At 48.2% G+C, this 19,932-nt stretch overlaps 6 protein-coding genes across 6 annotated transcripts; 3 read left to right on the top strand and 3 right to left on the bottom strand.

Annotated features, from left to right (window-relative positions):
- Nucleotides 1–418: 418 nt before the first annotated feature.
- BDW43DRAFT_275542 (uncharacterized protein) lies at nucleotides 419–2,146 on the top strand. Its single transcript, XM_032041867.1, has one exon. It carries the CDS (start codon nucleotides 772–774, stop codon nucleotides 1,900–1,902), a length of 1,131 nt encoding a protein of 376 aa, XP_031900424.1. The 5' UTR covers nucleotides 419–771; the 3' UTR covers nucleotides 1,903–2,146.
- Nucleotides 2,147–2,254: 108 nt separating this feature from the next.
- Nucleotides 2,255–5,384, bottom strand: BDW43DRAFT_275537 (AFI1/MesA family protein). Its single transcript, XM_032041866.1, has 4 exons — nucleotides 5,234–5,384; nucleotides 4,272–5,078; nucleotides 4,159–4,219; nucleotides 2,255–4,103 (listed from the first exon to the last, which is right to left on the bottom strand). The coding sequence occupies exons 2-4, from the start codon at nucleotides 4,910–4,912 to the stop codon at nucleotides 2,448–2,450; spliced, it is 2,358 nt and encodes a 785-aa protein (XP_031900423.1). The 5' UTR covers nucleotides 4,913–5,078; nucleotides 5,234–5,384; the 3' UTR covers nucleotides 2,255–2,447.
- A 182-nt stretch (nucleotides 5,385–5,566) lies between these two features.
- On the top strand, nucleotides 5,567–6,868 carry BDW43DRAFT_275535 (putative calmodulin). Its single transcript, XM_032041865.1, has 3 exons — nucleotides 5,567–5,712; nucleotides 5,776–6,244; nucleotides 6,318–6,868. The coding sequence occupies exons 1-3, from the start codon at nucleotides 5,710–5,712 to the stop codon at nucleotides 6,725–6,727; spliced, it is 882 nt and encodes a 293-aa protein (XP_031900422.1). The 5' UTR covers nucleotides 5,567–5,709; the 3' UTR covers nucleotides 6,728–6,868.
- Nucleotides 6,869–7,086: 218 nt separating this feature from the next.
- On the top strand, nucleotides 7,087–9,123 carry BDW43DRAFT_275534 (rab-GTPase-TBC domain-containing protein). Its single transcript, XM_032041864.1, has 3 exons — nucleotides 7,087–7,739; nucleotides 7,788–8,560; nucleotides 8,711–9,123. Exons 1-3 carry the CDS (start codon nucleotides 7,305–7,307, stop codon nucleotides 8,832–8,834), a joined length of 1,332 nt encoding a protein of 443 aa, XP_031900421.1. The 5' UTR covers nucleotides 7,087–7,304; the 3' UTR covers nucleotides 8,835–9,123.
- Nucleotides 9,124–9,600: 477 nt separating this feature from the next.
- On the bottom strand, nucleotides 9,601–11,091 carry BDW43DRAFT_310940 (uncharacterized protein; the record flags this gene model as incomplete). The annotated part of the gene is made up of 4 exons (XM_032047078.1): nucleotides 9,601–10,471; nucleotides 10,560–10,748; nucleotides 10,805–10,965; nucleotides 11,020–11,091. The coding sequence occupies 4 exons, from the start codon at nucleotides 11,089–11,091 to the stop codon at nucleotides 9,601–9,603; spliced, it is 1,293 nt and encodes a 430-aa protein (XP_031900420.1).
- Nucleotides 10,852–12,467, bottom strand: BDW43DRAFT_81702 (uncharacterized protein). Its single transcript, XM_032050551.1, has 4 exons — nucleotides 11,793–12,467; nucleotides 11,552–11,727; nucleotides 11,020–11,188; nucleotides 10,852–10,958 (listed from the first exon to the last, which is right to left on the bottom strand). Exons 1-3 carry the CDS (start codon nucleotides 12,134–12,136, stop codon nucleotides 11,118–11,120), a joined length of 591 nt encoding a protein of 196 aa, XP_031900419.1. The 5' UTR covers nucleotides 12,137–12,467; the 3' UTR covers nucleotides 10,852–10,958; nucleotides 11,020–11,117.
- Between the last annotated feature and the right edge of the window lie 7,465 nt (nucleotides 12,468–19,932).

Here is a 19,932-nt window from a genome sequence, read left to right as displayed (position 1 = left end):
AGACAGCTAGATAGATCTCTCCGGCTTGAAAAATAGGTAGACAGCCATGCATTTGGTGGAGACAGAGTATGACGGAGGAAATTGGATGGTCGAGTCCATGCAAGGATTTCCCTTTTTTTCAGGTGACAAAAAATGGTTCTAGATTCAGGCATCGACATGCAACCCTAACATGATCCCATGAAATCCACCGATTCTTTTCCTTTCATTTCCCCGCCTGTCATTCCTGTTTTTTTCTGAGTTCTAATTAGATTTTATAAATTTAATGAGATTATTATTGATTTTAAAATGCCGATAACCTAATGTAAACTCGAGGATCCACCAATGACCACGACTGCTAAGAATAAATCCCCGTCTAGTGGACGGTCCAGACTTCTCTTTTCTGTGCCTCCCGTTCTTTGATGCTGAATTCCCCTTTTTTTTTTTTCCCTCTCCCTCGTTCTCGTTACCTGTCAGAATTTCTCTCGGGTTCGTTTTTTAATAACCGTATTTAGATTAATTCCTTCACTAGTTAACTATAAGTTCGGGGGGTTGGTGCACGTACTAGAGAGTCTAGTTTTCTTCAACCTCATCCTCTGACCTCCTGGCTCTCCCAACCACCAAATGTGTGTGGCCAGTGAACCTGCTACCATGCCCCTTCCATAACAATAATAATAATAATTATAATCATAATCTCACCTTCGTCTCTCTTTTTATCTTTCGCTCCTTACCAATTGTGACGCTCCTTTACATGCCATTTGTGGCAAGCCATTCATTTATTCATCTGTCATCCCGATGAAATCTCGGTGGAATTCCACTGTCCGAGCGTCAAGTATGCAGACCAGCAACATGCGCCCTCGCCGAAAGACGCGATTGCCCAGTCTCCGCCATTTATTACTGACGGTCATTGCGGTCCCCTCGGTCGTTGCGTCGGTGATCCCACCCGTTGTCCAGACAGATCTAGAATCCGCCCTCTCTCTCGCGTCTGTCAGCGGAGAGATCGTCGGCGAGGATCTTCACGATGTATCTGATACTCCACTCAAGGAACGTGCGGAACCATACCTCCGCGACGTCACCGTCCAGCTCGACAGCAGCTATGATGAAGAGGCAACGGACTCGCCAATCCTCGTCTCACCGGAGGAAAACCGTGACGACAACACCCAGTCAACCTTGTCTTCCAGATCAACAAACAGCGACCTCCCCGCGCCATTCGACACCAACCTCTCCACCAACTTCACCTCCGACACCTGCCCCAAGTTCTTCAAGAAGTTCCTCTCCGACTCCAAATTCACCAGCTGCTACGCGCTCTCCATGTTCATCCGGGACTCCAGCTCCTTCTTCCAAACCCTCAAATCCGCCGCCGCCACCTCCCGCCTGCTGGACCTCGCCTGCGCCGCCGACGTATCCCAATGCTCCTCCCTAATGTCCGACCTCGCCTCGCGCATCACCAAATCCGACGCCTGCGCCAAGGACTACGAACTAGGCAACCCCATCGTCACAAACGCCTACACCGACATGATCATCTACGAACCCATGTACCGGGCCACCTGTCTCAAGAACCCCTCCACAGGCGCCTACTGCTTCGTTGACGCCGTCACCAACAGCTCCAGCCCGGCCGACTACGATGTCTACTCCATCCCCTACGGCACAACCCTCACCTACCCGCCCTATCCCACCTGCGACAAGTGCGTCCAAGCATCCATGGACGTCTTCGGCGAGTGGGCGCAGAAAAAAGGCCAGCCGCTCGCCCGCTCGTATCTCCCGTCTGCAAGGGCCATCAATTCTCAATGTGGGGTTAGTTTCACGAACGCTAATATCACGGTTGCGGCGGAGGCGGCGAGGTCGGCTGCGTCGTGGGCTGTTGTGCGCCCGGATCGGTGGCTGGTAGGTTCGATTGTTGCGGTGGGTGTGTTAGGGTTGTGTTGATTGTTACTCTTGTATGGCTTTTGGTTTGGTTTGGTCTTGTAGAAATTGTATATTCCCCCTCTTTCTTTTCCTTGCCCTTTTTTTTGGTGCTTCGAACGGACTTAGGTCACGGTTATGGGTTATGACAGCGGTTGCTTATTTCTTTCGTTCCCTCTCTTTCTCTCTCTTTGTGTTTTTGTATTGTAATAATATTTATATATTTATATAATTGGGTTATTGGTTTTTTTCCAACCCGTCTCGGTCATTTACGTCCCAAGTCTACAGTATGTAAGCTGCAAAAGCTACGATTGATTATGAGAGACAGAATTCATGTAATCTAATCCATAGGATTGTAATGTGTGTTTATTAATATCGACACGAAAGCAAGCGTAAGCCATCAAATATCATCCTAACCCTCCGTCAGATGCTAATGCGGTGAGTCTTGGGGCTCGTCAATAGGTATATCCAAGCGAATCAAATAAACATATCCAATAAAGAATAAGAAAGAAATAGAACGGTCGTAATCGTGATGTATCTGGGGTGGAGAGGGTCAAGATCCACTAACTTCATCTTGACCCGTCACCCATTGCAACCCCAATCAGACTCCGGGGTTCACCGAAACCCATTTCCGGCCCGGAAATCGGGCTCTGCGCGTCTCGTTCGCGCTTGACGCGAAAGAAGGCCAGTTTGGCGAAGCGGTTCAGCTGGTTCCAGAAGTGCTGACCAGCGGGGTGTTGGCTGATCCGCTCCAAGAGGTCGACTGTCGCCTCACGGACGGTCTGATCAGGGTGGAATAGACCCATGCTGAGGTAGAAGAGGCCCGCCCGGTTTTCCGGCGTGACCGTAAGGAGCTGACAAATACCAGCGTAGTCTTTGACAGCATAAGAAAATGCGATGTAGATAGCCCCCGCTTCAGGCGAAGATAGCTTTAGGGTCCGGAGTCGTTCATGGTGGTGGTGAAGGTCGGGTTTCATGATTGGCCTGGCCGGATAATACATGGCCGCGATATCTTGGATGAAAGAGTAATATGATCGCGTTGTCCGCCATCCTTCGATACGGGAGACAGATGCCATTAATTCGCGTTGTTTTGATATCTCGTCGGGCCAGACATAGCCATGTCCTCGCAGTGTGGTGGGATCCAATGGGTCCGCCTGAACCCCACTGGGACTTTCTGGAGACAGCTCTTCATTGGGCCCGATGATGTAGAGATTCGATGCTCCGTACACGGTTTCTTCAAAGGCGGAAGCAACACGTGTGAACTTCAAAATGTAGGCGCGCCATTTGGCTCGAATGGCGTTTTCACCGTAGCGGTTGGTAATGCTGCGTTGAATATCTTCCATAAAAAGACTGTCTCCAGTGGGGTCCGAATTCAAGTTCGAAGCATGGATATGGTTCAATGAGGCTTGCTGTTGAAAGTATAACAGTCCTTCTGTAATTGGCGCCGGCTCAATATGGCTGCTGATTTTCATTCTGCCTGTGGGAAGATCGCAAAGCACATCCCACCACTCGGGATGGTTGGCAAAGGTGGGATTAGTCACACCAGCAATGAAGCCAGGGACCTTCAGAAGATCATCGATCTTAGTCAGATCAGTGTAAGGAAACGCATGTCTGGTAAATCCACGTAGGATGCCGCCCGACGCGAGTGCGCATGCGGCAAGTACCGCCTCCGCAACCTCCCCCGAAGGACGGTTGTGGCCCAAAAACACTACCCGCTTCTGGGTTAACATGGCATTGACAAGGACGATGATTGGGTGGGTATAGGGACCACTAGTGGTGAGATGAGGATGGATTGGGAACGGCTGAGGGGAGGTATTATGAGAGACGGAAAAGATTTGTATGAGCTTGATAAGAGAGAAATCGCCCACCACCTCAGGCCAGATCACCGTGGGGACCTTGACCGGTATAGGAATGTCGTTGTAAACAATCTTCGACTCAAACTCGTGAGTATCCCGAGGAAGCGCGTACTTAATTGTCTTCTTCGGCGAGGGCGGGGAGTCCGTGTCGAAAGATCCGCCTTCCTCCTCTATCCGTTGACGGATCATCTGCTCAAACTTTTCGATAAACATATCCTTGCAGTTACTACCCTGCAGTATCTGTCTCTCTAAAAGCGACAGCTTGGGCAGCAGAGAAAGATCCATGGCGTTCAGGGCATTATATAGCGAGGCTAGCGTTTCCAGATATGGGTTCTTGAAATAGTCTTCCAGAGCCAGAAGAAGTAGAGGCTGTTTCGGTGTTAGTTCACATCACCCTGCCTCGCGTCTAACGGCGTCCTCCTACCTTATATATATGGAGGAATGAGTGACGGGTACATATTGCCATGGCTTTTACAACCGCACCTCTTTCGTTCGGTTAGTCGCGTTGCGTCCCCAGAAAGTGCAAAGGAGACATACCTTTTGACTGTATGGTCTTGCTTTGTATTTACAAGATTCAACACATACATCAACGGCGGTCCCTCGCCACCCTCTTCCTCTTCATCACTACTCTCCTCTTCCTTAGTAGATACGACTTGATCCTCCTCACTGTCATCGGTCCCGTCGCCGTCACGGGATCTGCCTGATGTCTTCTTTTTCTTCTTCTTTTTCTCTCCCTTCACTGAGTCGTCATCTTCCTGATCGGCATTGGAGTCTTTGTGCAAGAAAAAGATTGTCCAATCTTGGCTCCGGACGTGAGTTTGATCCGGGAGCATCAGCTCAGCCAACATACTTTCATCACCGCTGATGGCGGCCGGGTACTGATGTTCCATGATCGGACCCCGGTCAATGTGAAAGGAGGCAACGAGGATGTACTCGACATGGCGCTCGGACGAATCTTGAGGGTATTGAGATTTACATTTTCGTGGTTTAAATGCAGAAAGACTGGCGAGGTTTGGCTCATAGGTACGCACTGAGGCACCGGAGTTGCTCACGGATCGTTTGTGCACGATCGACGGGGAAGGCGATAACCGGGGTAACCCATTCGTCTTGGAAGAACTAGACGTCGAAAGCGAGCGAGCGGTGTCATCGGATGGTCGATGAGGGATTGTGAGGCTCATTTTTTTCCTTTCAGGAGGTGATAGTTTGGGTGGAATGTTTCGGATTAGATCGCGGACAAATCAATGTAGAGTTTCTGGTGGCCGGCGGACAATGGGGACGAGTAACGAAGGAACAACCGCATACTCAATCGGATAAAATTGAAATCAATCACTCCAAGAGGACCGACTGCTCATTCAAGCTGTCATTGTCAGTTGGGTTATTCTCGCCACGGTGGGAAGATCGCTCGGAGGTTTAGTTGATCAACCATTATATTCATCCGATTCAGGGGCGAGAAAAGGGGAGTGTGAATGGAAAGCCTCAAGACTTGAAACCGCACGTACCGATCAACAAGATCCACAGCGGGGAAATTCCACGGGAACACCACCATCGCCATGATCAGGAATTCAATTGATGGTCGAAAGGACTGTCATGATGTTCGCATGTCAATCGCTTGTCCGCGTTATCAAAAAATGGGAAGGATTTCGCACTGGCTGGCTCCTTATCAAAAATTCCAAGAATGCCTCCATGCTGCTTCTACTCCGGATAAGCTCCCCGCACGTGCCCTTCCAAGGATCGGGCCGACTTGTCGCCGAGTGTTTGTTTGCTTCGGTTGTTTGGGTGCTTTTCCTTTCTGGGAAACTTATTTAGATCCAAGTGATTGTGCTTTTTAAGTTATATCAAGTCATTGACAGAGAGACCCAAACCAGGTATCGATATCGCGGACTGAACAACGCATACCTCTCGCGACACCATACCTTGTTGAATTGGACAGTACACCCTCTTCACAGATACCATCCTCCACTGGTGTACCTGCGTCATGGTATGATTGATGCATCCTCTCCCCCGCAATTCATCATTGCCAAGCTCATAGTGATATACCTAGGTCACCTCGAATACTCCCTTCAAGCCGTCACCGTTATCCTTCGGCTCTCCTCGTACCTCTCCCTTCCGTCGCCCATCTACGCCCAACTCGCCGCCCACCGGGATCCGTCCCAGCACCCCAGGGAGCTCCCCGAGTCGAGGATACACTCCGGTAGTGTCTCCGAGCAAGCTAAATCAATCATATACTGTGGAGCATGAAGATGCTTCGCCTACTAAGCAGGAACGGATTCCCCAGCCCCGGTTTGCCAGAGAGTCCCCTTCCGCATCACCGACAAGAGGAGCCTATTCACCGGATAATTCACCGAGGCTAGGTGCCCGGACTATGGGTATGACGGCAGGCTCATCCGATGCAGCCTCGCAATTAGCACCGGCGCAACTACGAGAAATTAGAGAAGCGTTTCAGGTTCTCGACAGGGATAACGATGGATCAGTGGACAAGGATGATGTTGCAGAAGTGCTTGTAAACGTTGGTACGATATCAGGGAAACTCATATCAAATTATAGATGCACATGTGGGGACCTCAAGCTGACTTTCGCAAATAGGTCAAGATCCATCTACCTTATCGGAGTTCTTCCCCCCAGGGAGTCCTCAAACCATCAACTTCCCTACCTTCCTAAACACCTTGTCCAACCTACTAGCTCCGTTGTCTTCGCGCCAAGAATTGGTGAATGCGTTGGCCGCCTTTGATGAGGACGATAGCGGCCAGATTAATGTGGGGGAACTGCGCGACGCTCTTTTGCACACGGCCCCGGAGGATGGAGAGCTTCCACTCACCGATCGAGAGATTAATGAAGTATTGAATGGGTTCACCGGGCGCAGGGCCTTCGGCGGAAAGAGCAGTAAGGGCCCTGGCGGAGGGAAGAGAGGGGAGGTATTTAGATACCCAGAATTCGTCGATGGGGTCCTGGGAGGGGCTCAGAATGGACAAACCAATGGACGGCAAGAAGCATGAGGCCCGTATCGCCGTACGGGGAGTGGGTTTCCGGCGTTATCGGCGACTAGGGATTTGATGTCTATTGTTATTGTTTACCTTAACATATAGCTCTGGAAGCTGTGTAATCATCTATTTCTAGTATTCTTAGGTGCTACACTGAGACGTCTCATATTTGATCTACTCCTATTTTTGTTACCAGAACCAGAGTTGTGATCCTCTCAAACCATGGAAAGGTAGTTTGACCAGTCCAAAAGAGTGGTATACTATTACTTAGTTTCGTGGGATCCACCAAACACCATAGCAACTGAACCAAACTCCGGCAAAAAAAAAAAAAAAGTATTAACATTGAGTTAATAAGTTCATTAAATAAATTACTTGCAGCGCGTCGCGTGTCCCCGCATTCCACCTAGCTCCCGACAGAAAAGAAAAAAAAGAAAAAGAAAAAAGAAACTTAGCATACTTCATCTCACAAGGGGAGGAAATTATCCATGGACGGTCCTTTTTGAAAAGGAAAGATGGTTGGTACATCCAGGACCGCTGACAAGCTGTGAATTCCGCCGACCCGACCAAAAGACAAGAAGGACAGCCGCCCAACATGACCTCCCAACCTACTCAGGCTCAACTCAACCTCGCCGCTCTAGCGGAATCTCCATCACCGCGAACGATGCGAAGTCTGCGCAAGATCCAGTCCCACCAGCTTCTCTCGTCAACCCAGCTATCCCAACCTCCAAGCGCTCGTACCTCCGCCGGGCCCGACGAACTCTCCCAGCCAGCTCAGCTAGATTCGCCGGTGCGCCTGCGCACGCATCGTCGAGCTCGGTCGAATAGCGACGCCGCTTCCCGTGAACCTCCTATCCTCGGAACCCAGCGACGGTCGGGAAGGAAAACTGGCTCTGGCTTTGGCATCAAGAGATCGGTACTGGAGACACTGTTGCGGGATGGACCGCAGCAAGGGAATGTCCGCGAAGGACTACAAGAGCTACGATACTTGATTTTATCTACAAGGGTCGAGGCGGATGCCGACGGCATGGTATGCGTTCTTTCTTCAGGTAGAATGGCAAACTAATCCTATTCCTAGTCCGCGTATCGAGTCTACCTCTGGCTAGCGCTTCTTGACATCCCTCCTGTTCCAACTGACGAATACCTCGCTCTGATTCACCGGGGCCGCTCACCAGCATATACGAAAATCCGCAACGACACTTTCCGCACGCTGGCCACCGACCCCTTATTCAAACGCCGAGTCACGGAGGCCAGCCTGATCCGGCTACTTAACGCGGTGGCATGGAAACTTCACGATGCAAAGAATAAGAACAGGGTCAAGTCTCGTTCATCAACGTCTCGTCGGCGAGATATAGAGTTTCTGATCAACACCCCCCCCAGCATCGCAGAGGAAGAATCAGACCTGGAGAGGACAATATCGAGCAACAACCGCAGCGGTACCATCACCAGCGACTCGGCGATCTACGTGCAAGGCATGAACGTCCTCTGCGCACCGTTCCTCTATGCAGCGCGCAGTGAAGTCGAGGCTTTCGCCCTGTTCCACTCGTTCATCACCCGTGAATGTCCGGGCTATATCCGAGGGGCTATGGACGGGGTCCATCGAGGACTCCGTCTAGTAGACCGATGTCTAGAGATTGTCGAACCCAAGCTTGCGGCATACCTATTCTCCAAGGGAATGCAAGCGGAGCTCTACGCCTTCCCATCCGTGTTGACCATGTGCGCCTGTACACCACCCTTACCGGAAGTCCTTCACCTATGGGACTTCCTATTCGCCTACGGCCCACACCTAAACATCCTATGTATTGTTGCCCAACTCATCCGAATGAGAGATACCATCCTCGAAAGCCCAAGGTATGTTACATAGTGTTACATCACCTCCAATCCTAGCAACCAAAAAAGGCAAAAAAACCAGTGAATGGAAAAACAAAAACCAAGAACGCCTCTCCCCAACACAACAGATCCATCACATCTGTACACCCCCATCTGACATGTCATGCATAGTCCAAACAAGATCCTCCGATCCTTCCCACCCCTCGATGCCAAAGAAATCATCGCCCTAACCGTCCTGATCGTCCGGAAGATCCCCGAACCCCTCTACGCCGAACTGATCGACCATGCCAAATAGTCTGCATGGTGTCACTCGAACTCGGCGTGTGAACTTTTATTACGTGTATTATTTATGAATTTCCTATTCGGTATATTCCTCTTGGCCTAGAAACTTAATAGCCTGTTTCGTCCGTGGTGAAGGCGTTCCCTCTCTTGCTTTGATCTTTATCTTTAATTTTCTTTTCTTTTCTTTTTCTTATTTGTTTTGGTTTGATCTTTCTAAATTTCATGCCTTATGAGATGGCATTGTATTATGACAGTATGATAGTATGATGAAGAGAGAATTTGCATTAGCTGCTAGATGATTTATGAATGATGATTGGCATTATATTCATCCATTTAATCCACAAGATACGCCGTTCATTCAAATCTTCCATTAGTAATTAAGAAATCAAAATATGAAAGTATAACAGTCCATCTATACATAATGAAACGAACCCCAACACCCATGAAACATTAAAAAGAACAAAAAAACCACGAGACAGATAACCTCAAAATACCTATATAACCTTCAACCAATCCTCACTACGCAAATCCTACAAAATATCCCGACTTTTTAAAGGTCCTAGTCAAATCAGAAGAGAAATAAAAAAAAAAAAAAAAAAAAGAAGAAACTCAACCTACACCACCCATTCCCATCCATAACCCACCAATTACCAATACGAATGCATAGCATACCAACCCCCCCACCCCCGAACCTAAGCAATGAACAATAGAGATAGGGATAGACAAATCGCAAAGAAAGAAAGAAAGAAAAAAGAAAGAAAGAAAAGGAAAACATCAAATCAAATCACAATCTCCTTGCGCCCAATCCCCGACCCATTTATAACTAACGGCCCGGGTTGGCACCGATCACCCTTGACCTCGCCTACTACCTCGTCCGGCACGCACTTTACTGATCCGGCGGTGGGTGCATCGTGCCCTGCGTCTGGGGTGGGCACCTGCGTAGAGACAATAGTAGGGACAGGGATGGCAACGCTGGCCGTCTGTGGTGGGTTCGAGACGTACGAGGCGGCGATGGGAACGGAGCGGTCGATCTTGACTCTAATCTTGGTGTTCATGAAGATGGAGTTGTTGTAGCGGATAACGGCGCGTCTGGCTTCGTCAGCGGTGCGGAAGGTGATGCGTGCGAAGCCCTTGCATCGGTTGGTGGTGGGGTCGAGGGAGGTTTCGCAGGATTCAATAGTGCCGGCGTCTTGGAGGTGGGATTGGAGGTCGGATTTGGTGGTTGTTGGGCTGAGGTTCTGGATGAAGATGGTACGGCGGTGGGGGCGGGGGTTGTTGTTGTTGTTGCTGCTGCTGCTGCTGTCGCTGGGATGTGGGTGTGGGTATGGTGCGTAGAAGGGCATTGGGGTTGGGGTGTAGCTGTACGTGTAGCTGTAGGTTGGTTTGTGGGGGGTTCTGCGGTTGTTTGGGTGGTGGGTGGAGGGGTCTTGGAAGGATGGGATTGGGGAGATGGGGTATGGTGGGTAGACGGTAAAGGTGAGAGAGTCGCAGAAGGATGGTCGAAGAGCTGGGGAGGGGGGAATCCCTGGCATGGGTTGCGATAGGGGATCTGGGTAGATGGGAATGAAGGACTGGTGTGGCAGGCTGATGACCGGAGCGTGGCCGTACTCGGGAGGTGGATACGTTGGGCTAGGGCCAGCTATCATGGGTCTTGTGGGTATCAGTATGCAGCTCGGGATGTTTGTAGTATAGATGGTATGTGCATGTGTGGATGCGCATATGGGTGAGATGGGCTTACTCCGGAGATATGGGGGATGGAGGCACGGCCATGTTCTGGGAGACTCTCGGGGGCGTTGAATAGCCAGGGGCGTAGTTTGAGGGAATCACACTGGGACTCTTCGTTGGTCCGGCGATAGGTCGAGTCGGCGAACTGGTCCGCGCCAGCGTAACAACCAAGCTCTGTCCCTCCCAACCGTTGGTGGATAACCTATCTGCAGCCTCATCAGTCGGTTTTGCATCTTCTCTCCCTCTCGCATAGCATACGCACGGTAAGTCCGCCATGCTTCATCTTCGTTTTTCACGATGATTTGGCCTAGTCCCGTGGGAAAGCCGTGATGGTCGTCGTATACCACTGCTTGGCGGATGTGCAAGGCGGTTTGACGAACCAGGTCCTTCAGTTCTTGCCAGCGACAATGGGCTGGAATCTGTATCCTCAGTAAGACAGCCATCTGGAAATCCGACTGCGGCAAGGAACTTACCCCCTGTAGGAATAGAACGAATTCTTCGTCTGACCCACGGGACTTTAGTTTTCCCTTCTGTGGAGGAGGCATGATGTACTTGTCGATATTGCGATGAATCAAGAGCTTCTCAGTGGTTGCGAAGAGAGATGATGCGCGTGATTAACGAACACTTTTGGCTTGATACAACCTAAAGAGTGTCGCACTCAGTCAAGTAGATCGTCCAGAGTATTGTTCAATGCTTAGCGGGAATAAAGATTGGTGGGTACAAGAGCGATGCGACTGGAGGAAAATGACTGGCATATACTACCAACAACAAAGGACTAGCCGAAGCACCATGGGACTTCCTCGGTACCTCGTTAGTGAATGTTTAGAACACGGTCGCTTTGTTCGATGAGTGTCAAGAGCACAAAAAGTGTATCGGAAATCCAGGATCGAGACGGTCGATCCCTCCTTTAAACCCGCAAATATTCGATGGACACGAAAAATAGAAGAAAAAAAAGAAAAGAAAAGAAAGAAGATTGGAACAGATCTGAATCGATCTATTTCGTACATTCAGAGTCCCACCGAAGAGAGGAAGATGAGAAAAGGACGGCAGTAGTAATCGCAATAATGCAACGAGGCCGGGGACGGACAAAGGCGCCGATGCATGGGCTGACGAATGAAGCAGCGTGGCTCAGGCAGCGCAAGGGAAATGGACTAGGAAATGCCTCCGGAGTGGATTGGGATCTGGCGTTGAGATGTGTCAATTTGCCTCCAATCTGATGGATGCGATGGGACGCGGATGCGCGGACCTGTTATATGTCATGCAGCGATCCCGGTGGGCTAGTTGAGAGCTATGGAGTAGAGACAGGACGAAAAGAAAAGGAAAAGGAAGAAAACTAGAAAGAAAGAAAATATAAACTAGAGCAAGTGACCTTAATTCCTTGAAGAAAAAGAAAACAAAAAGATAAGAGACGAACATTGCCCCTTCGCCTTGTTTGTACGGTATGAATGAATACAATTGTTTTCCGCTGCTGCTATGAATAGGCCGGCCTCTCTCCCTCTCTCCATGACACACCTTCCGTCTCAGGCGGAGGGAAAAGGTACTCGGCCAGCACACTCGGATCCTCAAGGACGCTCTCCTTGGCAATACCATGTTACACCGCTAGATTTCAGGGCAGCCACAACAGGGGACGATGGCAAAGCTGGAGAGCTCTCGCAACCAAGTGGAGCATCAGCCCTGCATCCATCCTGCGAATGAGAAGGCGACCCAGATGAACGGCATCATTGTCTTCTGGAATGCCATTGTACGGATGGGTAGAAGTTATGGTGTATTGGGTTAGACTGAACTGCTGGTCATTAAGAGCCCATGCTATATGGATGAAGAATCCCTCAGGAAGGAATTAATCAAAGAAAGCAGAAGACGTTGATTGGAAAATGGAGAGAAAAATGCATGACTGAGATCATTGCTTTTTGCTTGTCTTCTGATTTGGCTAATGTCCTTTTCGCCCTCTCAGCTTCTAGGCAAAAATAGATCATCAGCATTGGTTGTGTGATGGGGGATGAGGAGATGGCGAACTCCTTAGATGATGCATCATCTCTGATAAGCCGCACTCTTGTCTGACGACGGATTTCTCTCCCCCAAACAAATGACAGACCTGGCGATTACTAACTGAACTGTAACTCTTTTTTTGCTCTTTCTCTCCTCTTTTGGCTTTAGGACTTGGTCAATTTTCATAGTTTTGACGAGTTAATCTAGTCGAGAAACCGAAGTCTCCATTAATCGTGTTCCGATGCCGCGCTGATCCCTGGTCACGTCTGCATATGAGGCATCCATTAAGACTTAACACCGCCCAGTTTTTAACCAATGTCTGCATATTAGGCGGACAATAGCCTGGTCACCGCCAGTACGAACCTTGAGACGATGTACGGGGTAAAGGCGGTTGAGACGGGACAGTTCGCTGAGACATAATAGTGGTTCATATAGCGATATGTTGGGGAAATAACTTCTACACCGCGTACGAGGACCGAGGCCCGGGCCCATGAGATGTAGATAGAAGATATGTACAAGATAGACGGCCTATAGTAGCTAGCAGTATCAAAGTGATCATTCAATGCTCACACCACAAAAAAGAGTTTCTCTTTCTTTCCCCTTAGTTGACTCTTAATAGAATGGAATATTCTCCGTATCTAAAACTTACAAGTCAGCAACTCCCAACCTTCCCCCAAAAAAATATATAAAAGGAAAACTAATCTCCCCACTACACTTAACTCTCAGCTCACACAGCCTTACTCCATAGTGTATTCGATCAAAAGATTTCGGCATTTAACTAAAAATTCAATAGTCCGACAAACGATCGATAGCCACCACCACCACTCTCTACCCGGTACCGTGGTTTTGGAATGGCCTTCCACTAACCAACATGATGTTGCGGTCGTTCATGGATACAGTCATCCTACATGGCATAGTTTGAATCTAGTTTGAATCCATACCCGATTTTGAGTCATGATCGAACCCGACTCATGGTCGCGTGGATCTCTCGTATAACTAGTGAAGCTAGTCAACAATAGACTTTCGGCAGGTCAGTACCGGAGGTTTTGCTTTTGACGCTGACTGGTTTGGGGTTTACTGCCGAACCCTTTAGTGATCCAGACGGGGTCACTTTTCTTTTCTGGAAGCTGTCTAGAATGTAGGAAGGTCGAACTTATCGAACTCATCGCTTCAATGGAGAGAGACAGAAAAAGTAAACCACCTTACATACCATAACAAATAATGCTTCAACTCGTGCAGTGTAACCTTTGCTCCGGTCAATCTAAAGTCAATATTGGATTTCCGAAAGCTATCAACTTTAATTGCGCTCCATGTCCATGGAAAGTTATCACGGGAATCGGGAGACAACAGAGCCATGGATTGACCAGATGTGTGAAGATCATGTTATGTCACCCGCGATAAGTTCCATCGTTAAAAGGTCTCAACTAAGCATTCAGCCTTGATTTCACCATTACTCCTACGAAAGCATGGTACGTTCTCCGGGATGTTGGGGCAGAATGCGACTGCCTAAGGGTAGCTTAACTTACCATGACCCATCCAAGCCTAGGGCTACCTGACTGAGCCTGAATTACCAAGATCCAATACCTCCCGCAAAACCAAACCAAGGGCAACAGTTGTCCTTACCCTGTACGACTCCAAACAAGGAACGCAATATGCCATATAATGAGCACCCCGTAGCCGTAGTTAGCTAGTTGAAAACTATTTCCCTCCCTGACTGACTGACCTGACCGACCTGACCGACCTGACTCCACCTCCCTTTCTTCACATTATCTGACTAACACCCCAAGCCCATCATGAAACTTCAGCCCGCCACCGGGCAAAAGCCAATCAGTGGAGCTTAAAAGGGGTGAAACAAATCCGACAGGTGCTCAAAAAGAGCCAAAACGGAGAACGCCGGCCAAGCAATCATACCAGCCGAAATGAATCCGAAGGTGAGGTTGACCCACTGATCAACTTTGCGCTCCACAGGAATCGAACGTTACATACGCTGTATCTTAAGGGGGTGGGGTTTCGGCGGTGTTTTTTTTTTGTCTTGGGCGGCGCCTGCGCCACTCTCGCGTGGTTGCCTACAGGGAACGGAATGGGCATTCTTGGGGTTTCTGTTTGTGAGAAGGTGAACCCTATCTAGACTAAAGGGGTTAGTGTAGTGAAAGATTGAAACGTCGAAAATTCGGAGTGCAAAAAAAAATTAAATAAATAAATAAAAATAAAAAATAAAAAAAAGACAAGCGGACAGGAAAGAAAAAGAAAGAAAGGGGGTGAAGGTGACGGGCGTAGGTCCAATACAGTATATAGATACGTCGCGGTAATTGAAGATACTGCACAGCAAGGGGGAGGGGTAAATAAGGTAGATCGCCCTGTTTGAGGGGTATGCTACTGACCAATACAGGTACGAGTATTGACTTACTTCTTCATCCTTTCCTAGTTAGCACTCGGGCGATCCGGAGTAATGGACGATTGCTTTGTCAGGCACGCCAGAGTTCATAGAGCTCTGTGTGATGGTGGTTCATAGGCTGGTGGTCTGGGCGTGTGATCTACAAGGTAATTTGACTGTTCCGTGCTCGTACAGCGTGGTGCCTCAATGCTTGAAATTGCATCAGGGGGTTCGTATGATATGCATAGAAATTTCATGAAAATATGGGGATGAGACGTATATCACTAACGTATGCGTTTCGGTAGGTAGGGATTCATTGGAGTCTCCCCATGACAGCTATCGCTTGAACGCGCGACGCCATCTATGATTCGCGGGGGGATGGCATGTTCATGTTCACTCCGTTGGTTGCCCATACAATGGCGATCATCTTGGGGTTATGCTATTGGGTTTAATTGGGATAGGCAGGACACATTGGCATGTTGGTCCAAGTATGGAACTCGTGTCGGTTGTCCCTATTCGGAAGTCCAATGAAGTGTTACAGTATAGGAATGGGCTGCAGATCAATCGAGTTTGATATTGTGATTGTAAGCGTTGCTTACTGTGGTCTAATTTAACTAAGTAGTCTTGATCGCTAATGTTTCAACATAACGGGGGTATTGAGCGGGAAAGTAAACCTTAAAGCAAACAAAACATATGGAACACATGAAAGAACAGGAATCCTTAAATCTCTACTCAGGATCCTACATGGCGTGCTAAGGAAACAACAGACCAAAGGAAATCGCTGACTTCCTCGTGAGATATGCAGTACAAAGCGAATGACACATAAGCGGGGTATCGTAAATGTCCATCGAGCTATAGGATAATGTGGCTTCACCGAGGGGTAGGGCGCAGCTCGGAATCATGGAGCACTCTAGAGACGCGGCATCTTTCGTGGTAGATGCCGAACTTCCCTAGTTTGGCTATTGTTTGTTGCTGCGACGTCGATCCCGTGAGAGCGAAAGAAAAATAAAAGGGATTCTTCTTTGTCCACCCATTTTAGTCCACTATGCCCTCTTTTTGTCGTGCGCGGGTGAGTCATTGTACTCTCCGACATGGCTGGAGAGACGTGCGGCGCCGGGTAAAGCCCATCCGTCCTGAAACCGAATCGTTGTGCATGGTTCTTTATCCTTTACTCGATAGGTGAGAATGAACCTGTGCCAGCACAGAATAGTTCCCGGAGATATCGTCGGAGCGAATGGCCGAAAAGAACAGTAAAAACGGTTGGAGAAGTAACATGTTCAATCCTGCGGATTCCTTCGCATGGTAGTGGAATAGCAGAGGATCTCGAAGGCGCGACGAAAAATGCGCTCGCAACGATATGTTTCTCTTTTCCTTGTTCCGTGGCGTGGGGTTACAAGTGACGAATTGCTTCAACGGATAAAGCCGACCATGGACGCACAGCGGCTGCAGTAGTATGAGTTCATGCCGAAGCGCACAACGCCGGGGGACGAGTCATTTTCGAGACTCATCGAACGCTGACATCTTGAACAGCGGACAATGTCGAAGTTCATAGAATTTGGGCCTGCTTCTTTCGTTGTGTGAGAAACACCCTTTGCGCCGCCGGAAGGTTGCGGTTGAACCTGGACCGAGGGCGAACTCATTTTGGGGAAATGCCGATCAAGGCGGACGAGGGTTATGGGCGGCGACGTTGCAGCGGGGAGATATGGTAGTTGGTGGTGGAATAGTTACTCGAAGGAATAGGAGAGATCCAGGATTCGAAATCAAGGTGTTTGTCGTTGGGGAGAAATTTGTTTGGAGAGAAAATAATGCAACGAGGCTGAGTCAATGCGTAGCGAAGTTGGAAGAATAATAATAATAATTAAATAAATTCACGGGTATGACGGAAAGAATTCCTTTCCTTTCTTTTCCTTGCTCTGCGGAGGTAATTTTTCCAGAGGATTCCTTAGGCCGACGAGACTCGACCACGTGGGACAGGGCTGGGTGTCAAGAAAGTTGAAGTCGGGAAACTCAGAGTTTGGGAAGGAAAATAGAAGAATCACGAGAAATGGCTAGAATAAAAACAGTCCAGCTGGAAGTATCGAAATATCTATACCACCAGGCCAGGGTAAGTTTGAAGGGTCAGATCGATCCACTTTCTTCTCCCTGTTTAGGACCGGCGTCTTTTTTAGTTTAAAAAAAAAGCGAAAAATAGTTTTTTAGGGCGAGAGAGAGAGAAATGAAATAATAATAATTAGACCAAATAATTTTTTTTTCCTTTTTAAATAATTCTTTCAGTGAATCAGGAGACTGCAGACTGGGAGATGCAGTGATGAAGCCCGGAGGAAGTCAATGAACCAGATTCGGTGTTACAGGGAGTTATTCGAGAGAACAGAGCGGAATGTAGATTCGGTTTCAGAGTAAACCCCAAGCTGTCAACTATGGGGGGTAAAGACGATCGTCCATGGAGAGGAGTCCTCCGTCGCTTTGTGATGATATATATGTATTGTATGATATCTGATATATGAGGAGGGTGAGTACTATACTGCGGAGAGTCAAGGATGTTATGTACAGCGTACATCTGGTAGTCTCTTAATAATACTACTGGACATGGCTTTTCGGGGGAAGTTTGTATGTCAATTTGTTCCAATAGTCGATAAGTCCGCCTGTCTGGATGAATTACCCTGTTATTCGGCGACGGGGGGTTATGTGATGTGCACCTTTCGGGCTGCAGAACTCCGTAGTTCCTATCGTAAATTGGCTCTTTCCTACTGATGGGCAATCTCCCCCCAATTAGGATGGACTTCCTGCATAGGTCGTGTCGTCATGACCGATCGTCTGGTTGACGGATTCACTTTCTGGGGCGATCGCCGGAGTGGTTCGCCCTCTTTTTTCCCCTCAGGAACGCTCGTGGTCCCATTTCCATTCCCCATCCATCAAAATTACGAATGCCCCCCTCCTCCCCTCAAAAGAACATGTTACCGTCTTAACGGACTCACTTTAGAGGCCTTTTTTCTAACAGAAAATTGTTGTTCTTTATTTTTACCAATTTAAGGTTCTCTCACTTGTTGTTTTCTTATTTTAACACAATCCTTCTGAGACTTTCCTCGTATCTGAACGGTTAGACCATTTCTCAGTCTAGTCCATTCTCGGACGACACCCAAGAAAGGACGGTACTATTGGATACCAAAGCCAAAAATCCGATAGCCTGGCGGAGCGTGTGGCCCATGAGTGGTTGCCTGTCAATGTAAGGTAATGCTATCTTAATGATGTTCAATTGTTGCCCGTTGAACAGTCGCCGATCTCACCACTCCTCGGCCGAGGCTGGTCGGACAGGGTGAGAATTCCATGGTCACCATGCGGCTGATGCCTGAGTGATGCTCAAGACAGGGAATGTGATTGGACAATCGGGTCTGGAGATACCATCATGACTATCTGTATAGTAGGTCTTGCCTAGTACTCCGTAGAACTAAGATTCCTATCTTAATAAGGAATACTATTATTGTTAAATCACGTCCCTTTTCGCTCTCTTTTATCTCAATATAATTGAATCATTTGTTATCATGAACTAGGCTGAACTAATCGTACATGTCCATTTTATTAGAACTAGGGATTGGTCACATGCGGGTTAGGTAAAGAATACCTACTTCGTACCCGTAATTTTTCTTTCTTTTTCTGCCTAGCCTCGTGGGTAACTTTACTTAAGAAACTGCGGCTGTGCAGCATCTCCTGTGAGGCGGTTACTGTCTCCACATCGTTTCAGAATTTGAGTCTGTCGGGGTCGCGCATTGGGGAATGTAACCGCTTATCCTTCTCCCCTAAATGGACAGCAGTTCAAGAGTCGTGATGCTATCGATTTGAATACTAACATGATCGAGTCCTTTTCTGGTATAACGCAACATTCCTCCACTGCAAAAAAGAAAAAAAAAAGACAAGACAGAGAAGAGAAATGAAGATAAAGAAAGGGGGAAAAGACGATTGAAATACTACTAGCTAACCTATCAATTGAACCTAACTCGACCTCATGACATGGAATACCAATTACCGCTTCTTTCCAAGCTCTTAGCTGGCAGCTGCACCCCGGGATTGGGCGATGGCTGGTGTGATCCTTCGAGACCACTCATATATGTGATGTATGTATAGAGCACATTCCAGCTGCTTGGTCGCCAGAAGAGTTAGTTGCTGCAGTCTTGCGGGAGGAAACCAAGCCGAGTGTGCCGTGCGACTACCTGGTATGTACGTACAATACATACACCCACATACTCACACAACAGTACCTGCAACTCAGAGCACTTACACGACGAATACATACTGTAACATTGACACTCGGAGTATTGTGTCCCTTTCACTATGATCTGAGGCATTTTTTTTCCAGGCATCTCCGAATAACTACCGGACTTCTTTGGCTGCAAAGAAGGGTAATCTTACAGATTATCGGCATTTCCGTTCATTTTTGGTTTTCCATTTCTCCAAACAATGCCACTACATTCTCCACTCCACGACGGGAAATAATGATGCTATTTGTGACATTGCCAATATATTGCATATTTCTAAAATTATAAAACAATTCTGTTTCCCTACATTCTTTATGAACATGCTTACTACGGTCCTCCCTAACATGGACATGGCACCTTAAACCCGCTACTCCATGCCCTACTCCATGCCTCTGTCACCTGATAACCACCTGTAATGCACTGTTCCTGGAGCCTGCCAGATGGGCAACGAACATTCGTTTCCCCTTCCGTTGTCCTCGCGGTCGTTGCATTGGCATCACCTTGAAGCACGGACACCCCGAAGTCTGTGCATTTTTCTCTAGCTATGCCCATTGGGAGGGGGGGACACTGCACTATGGAGGATGGATGGACACGCATCCTGTCTCCTCAAGTCACCTCCGCTCTCCTCATTTTTCCTGCATTTTCTTTTCTTTTTTTATAAATAACTTTTTAATTTAAGCATGGTAATTCTCATGCTTCGTCATCCTGGTCAAGATCCCGTCCTGCGTGACTTAGGCATGTACTTTACATCTCGACTGGTCGCTAATCAATCACCA

Source organism: Aspergillus alliaceus (genome assembly GCF_009176365.1).
Source record: "Aspergillus alliaceus strain CBS 536.65 unplaced genomic scaffold BDW43scaffold_21, whole genome shotgun sequence".
NCBI classification, from domain to species: domain Eukaryota; kingdom Fungi; phylum Ascomycota; class Eurotiomycetes; order Eurotiales; family Aspergillaceae; genus Aspergillus; species Aspergillus alliaceus.
The sequence above is the reverse complement of the archived record's forward strand: the minus strand, read 5'-3'. Positions and strand labels throughout refer to the sequence as shown.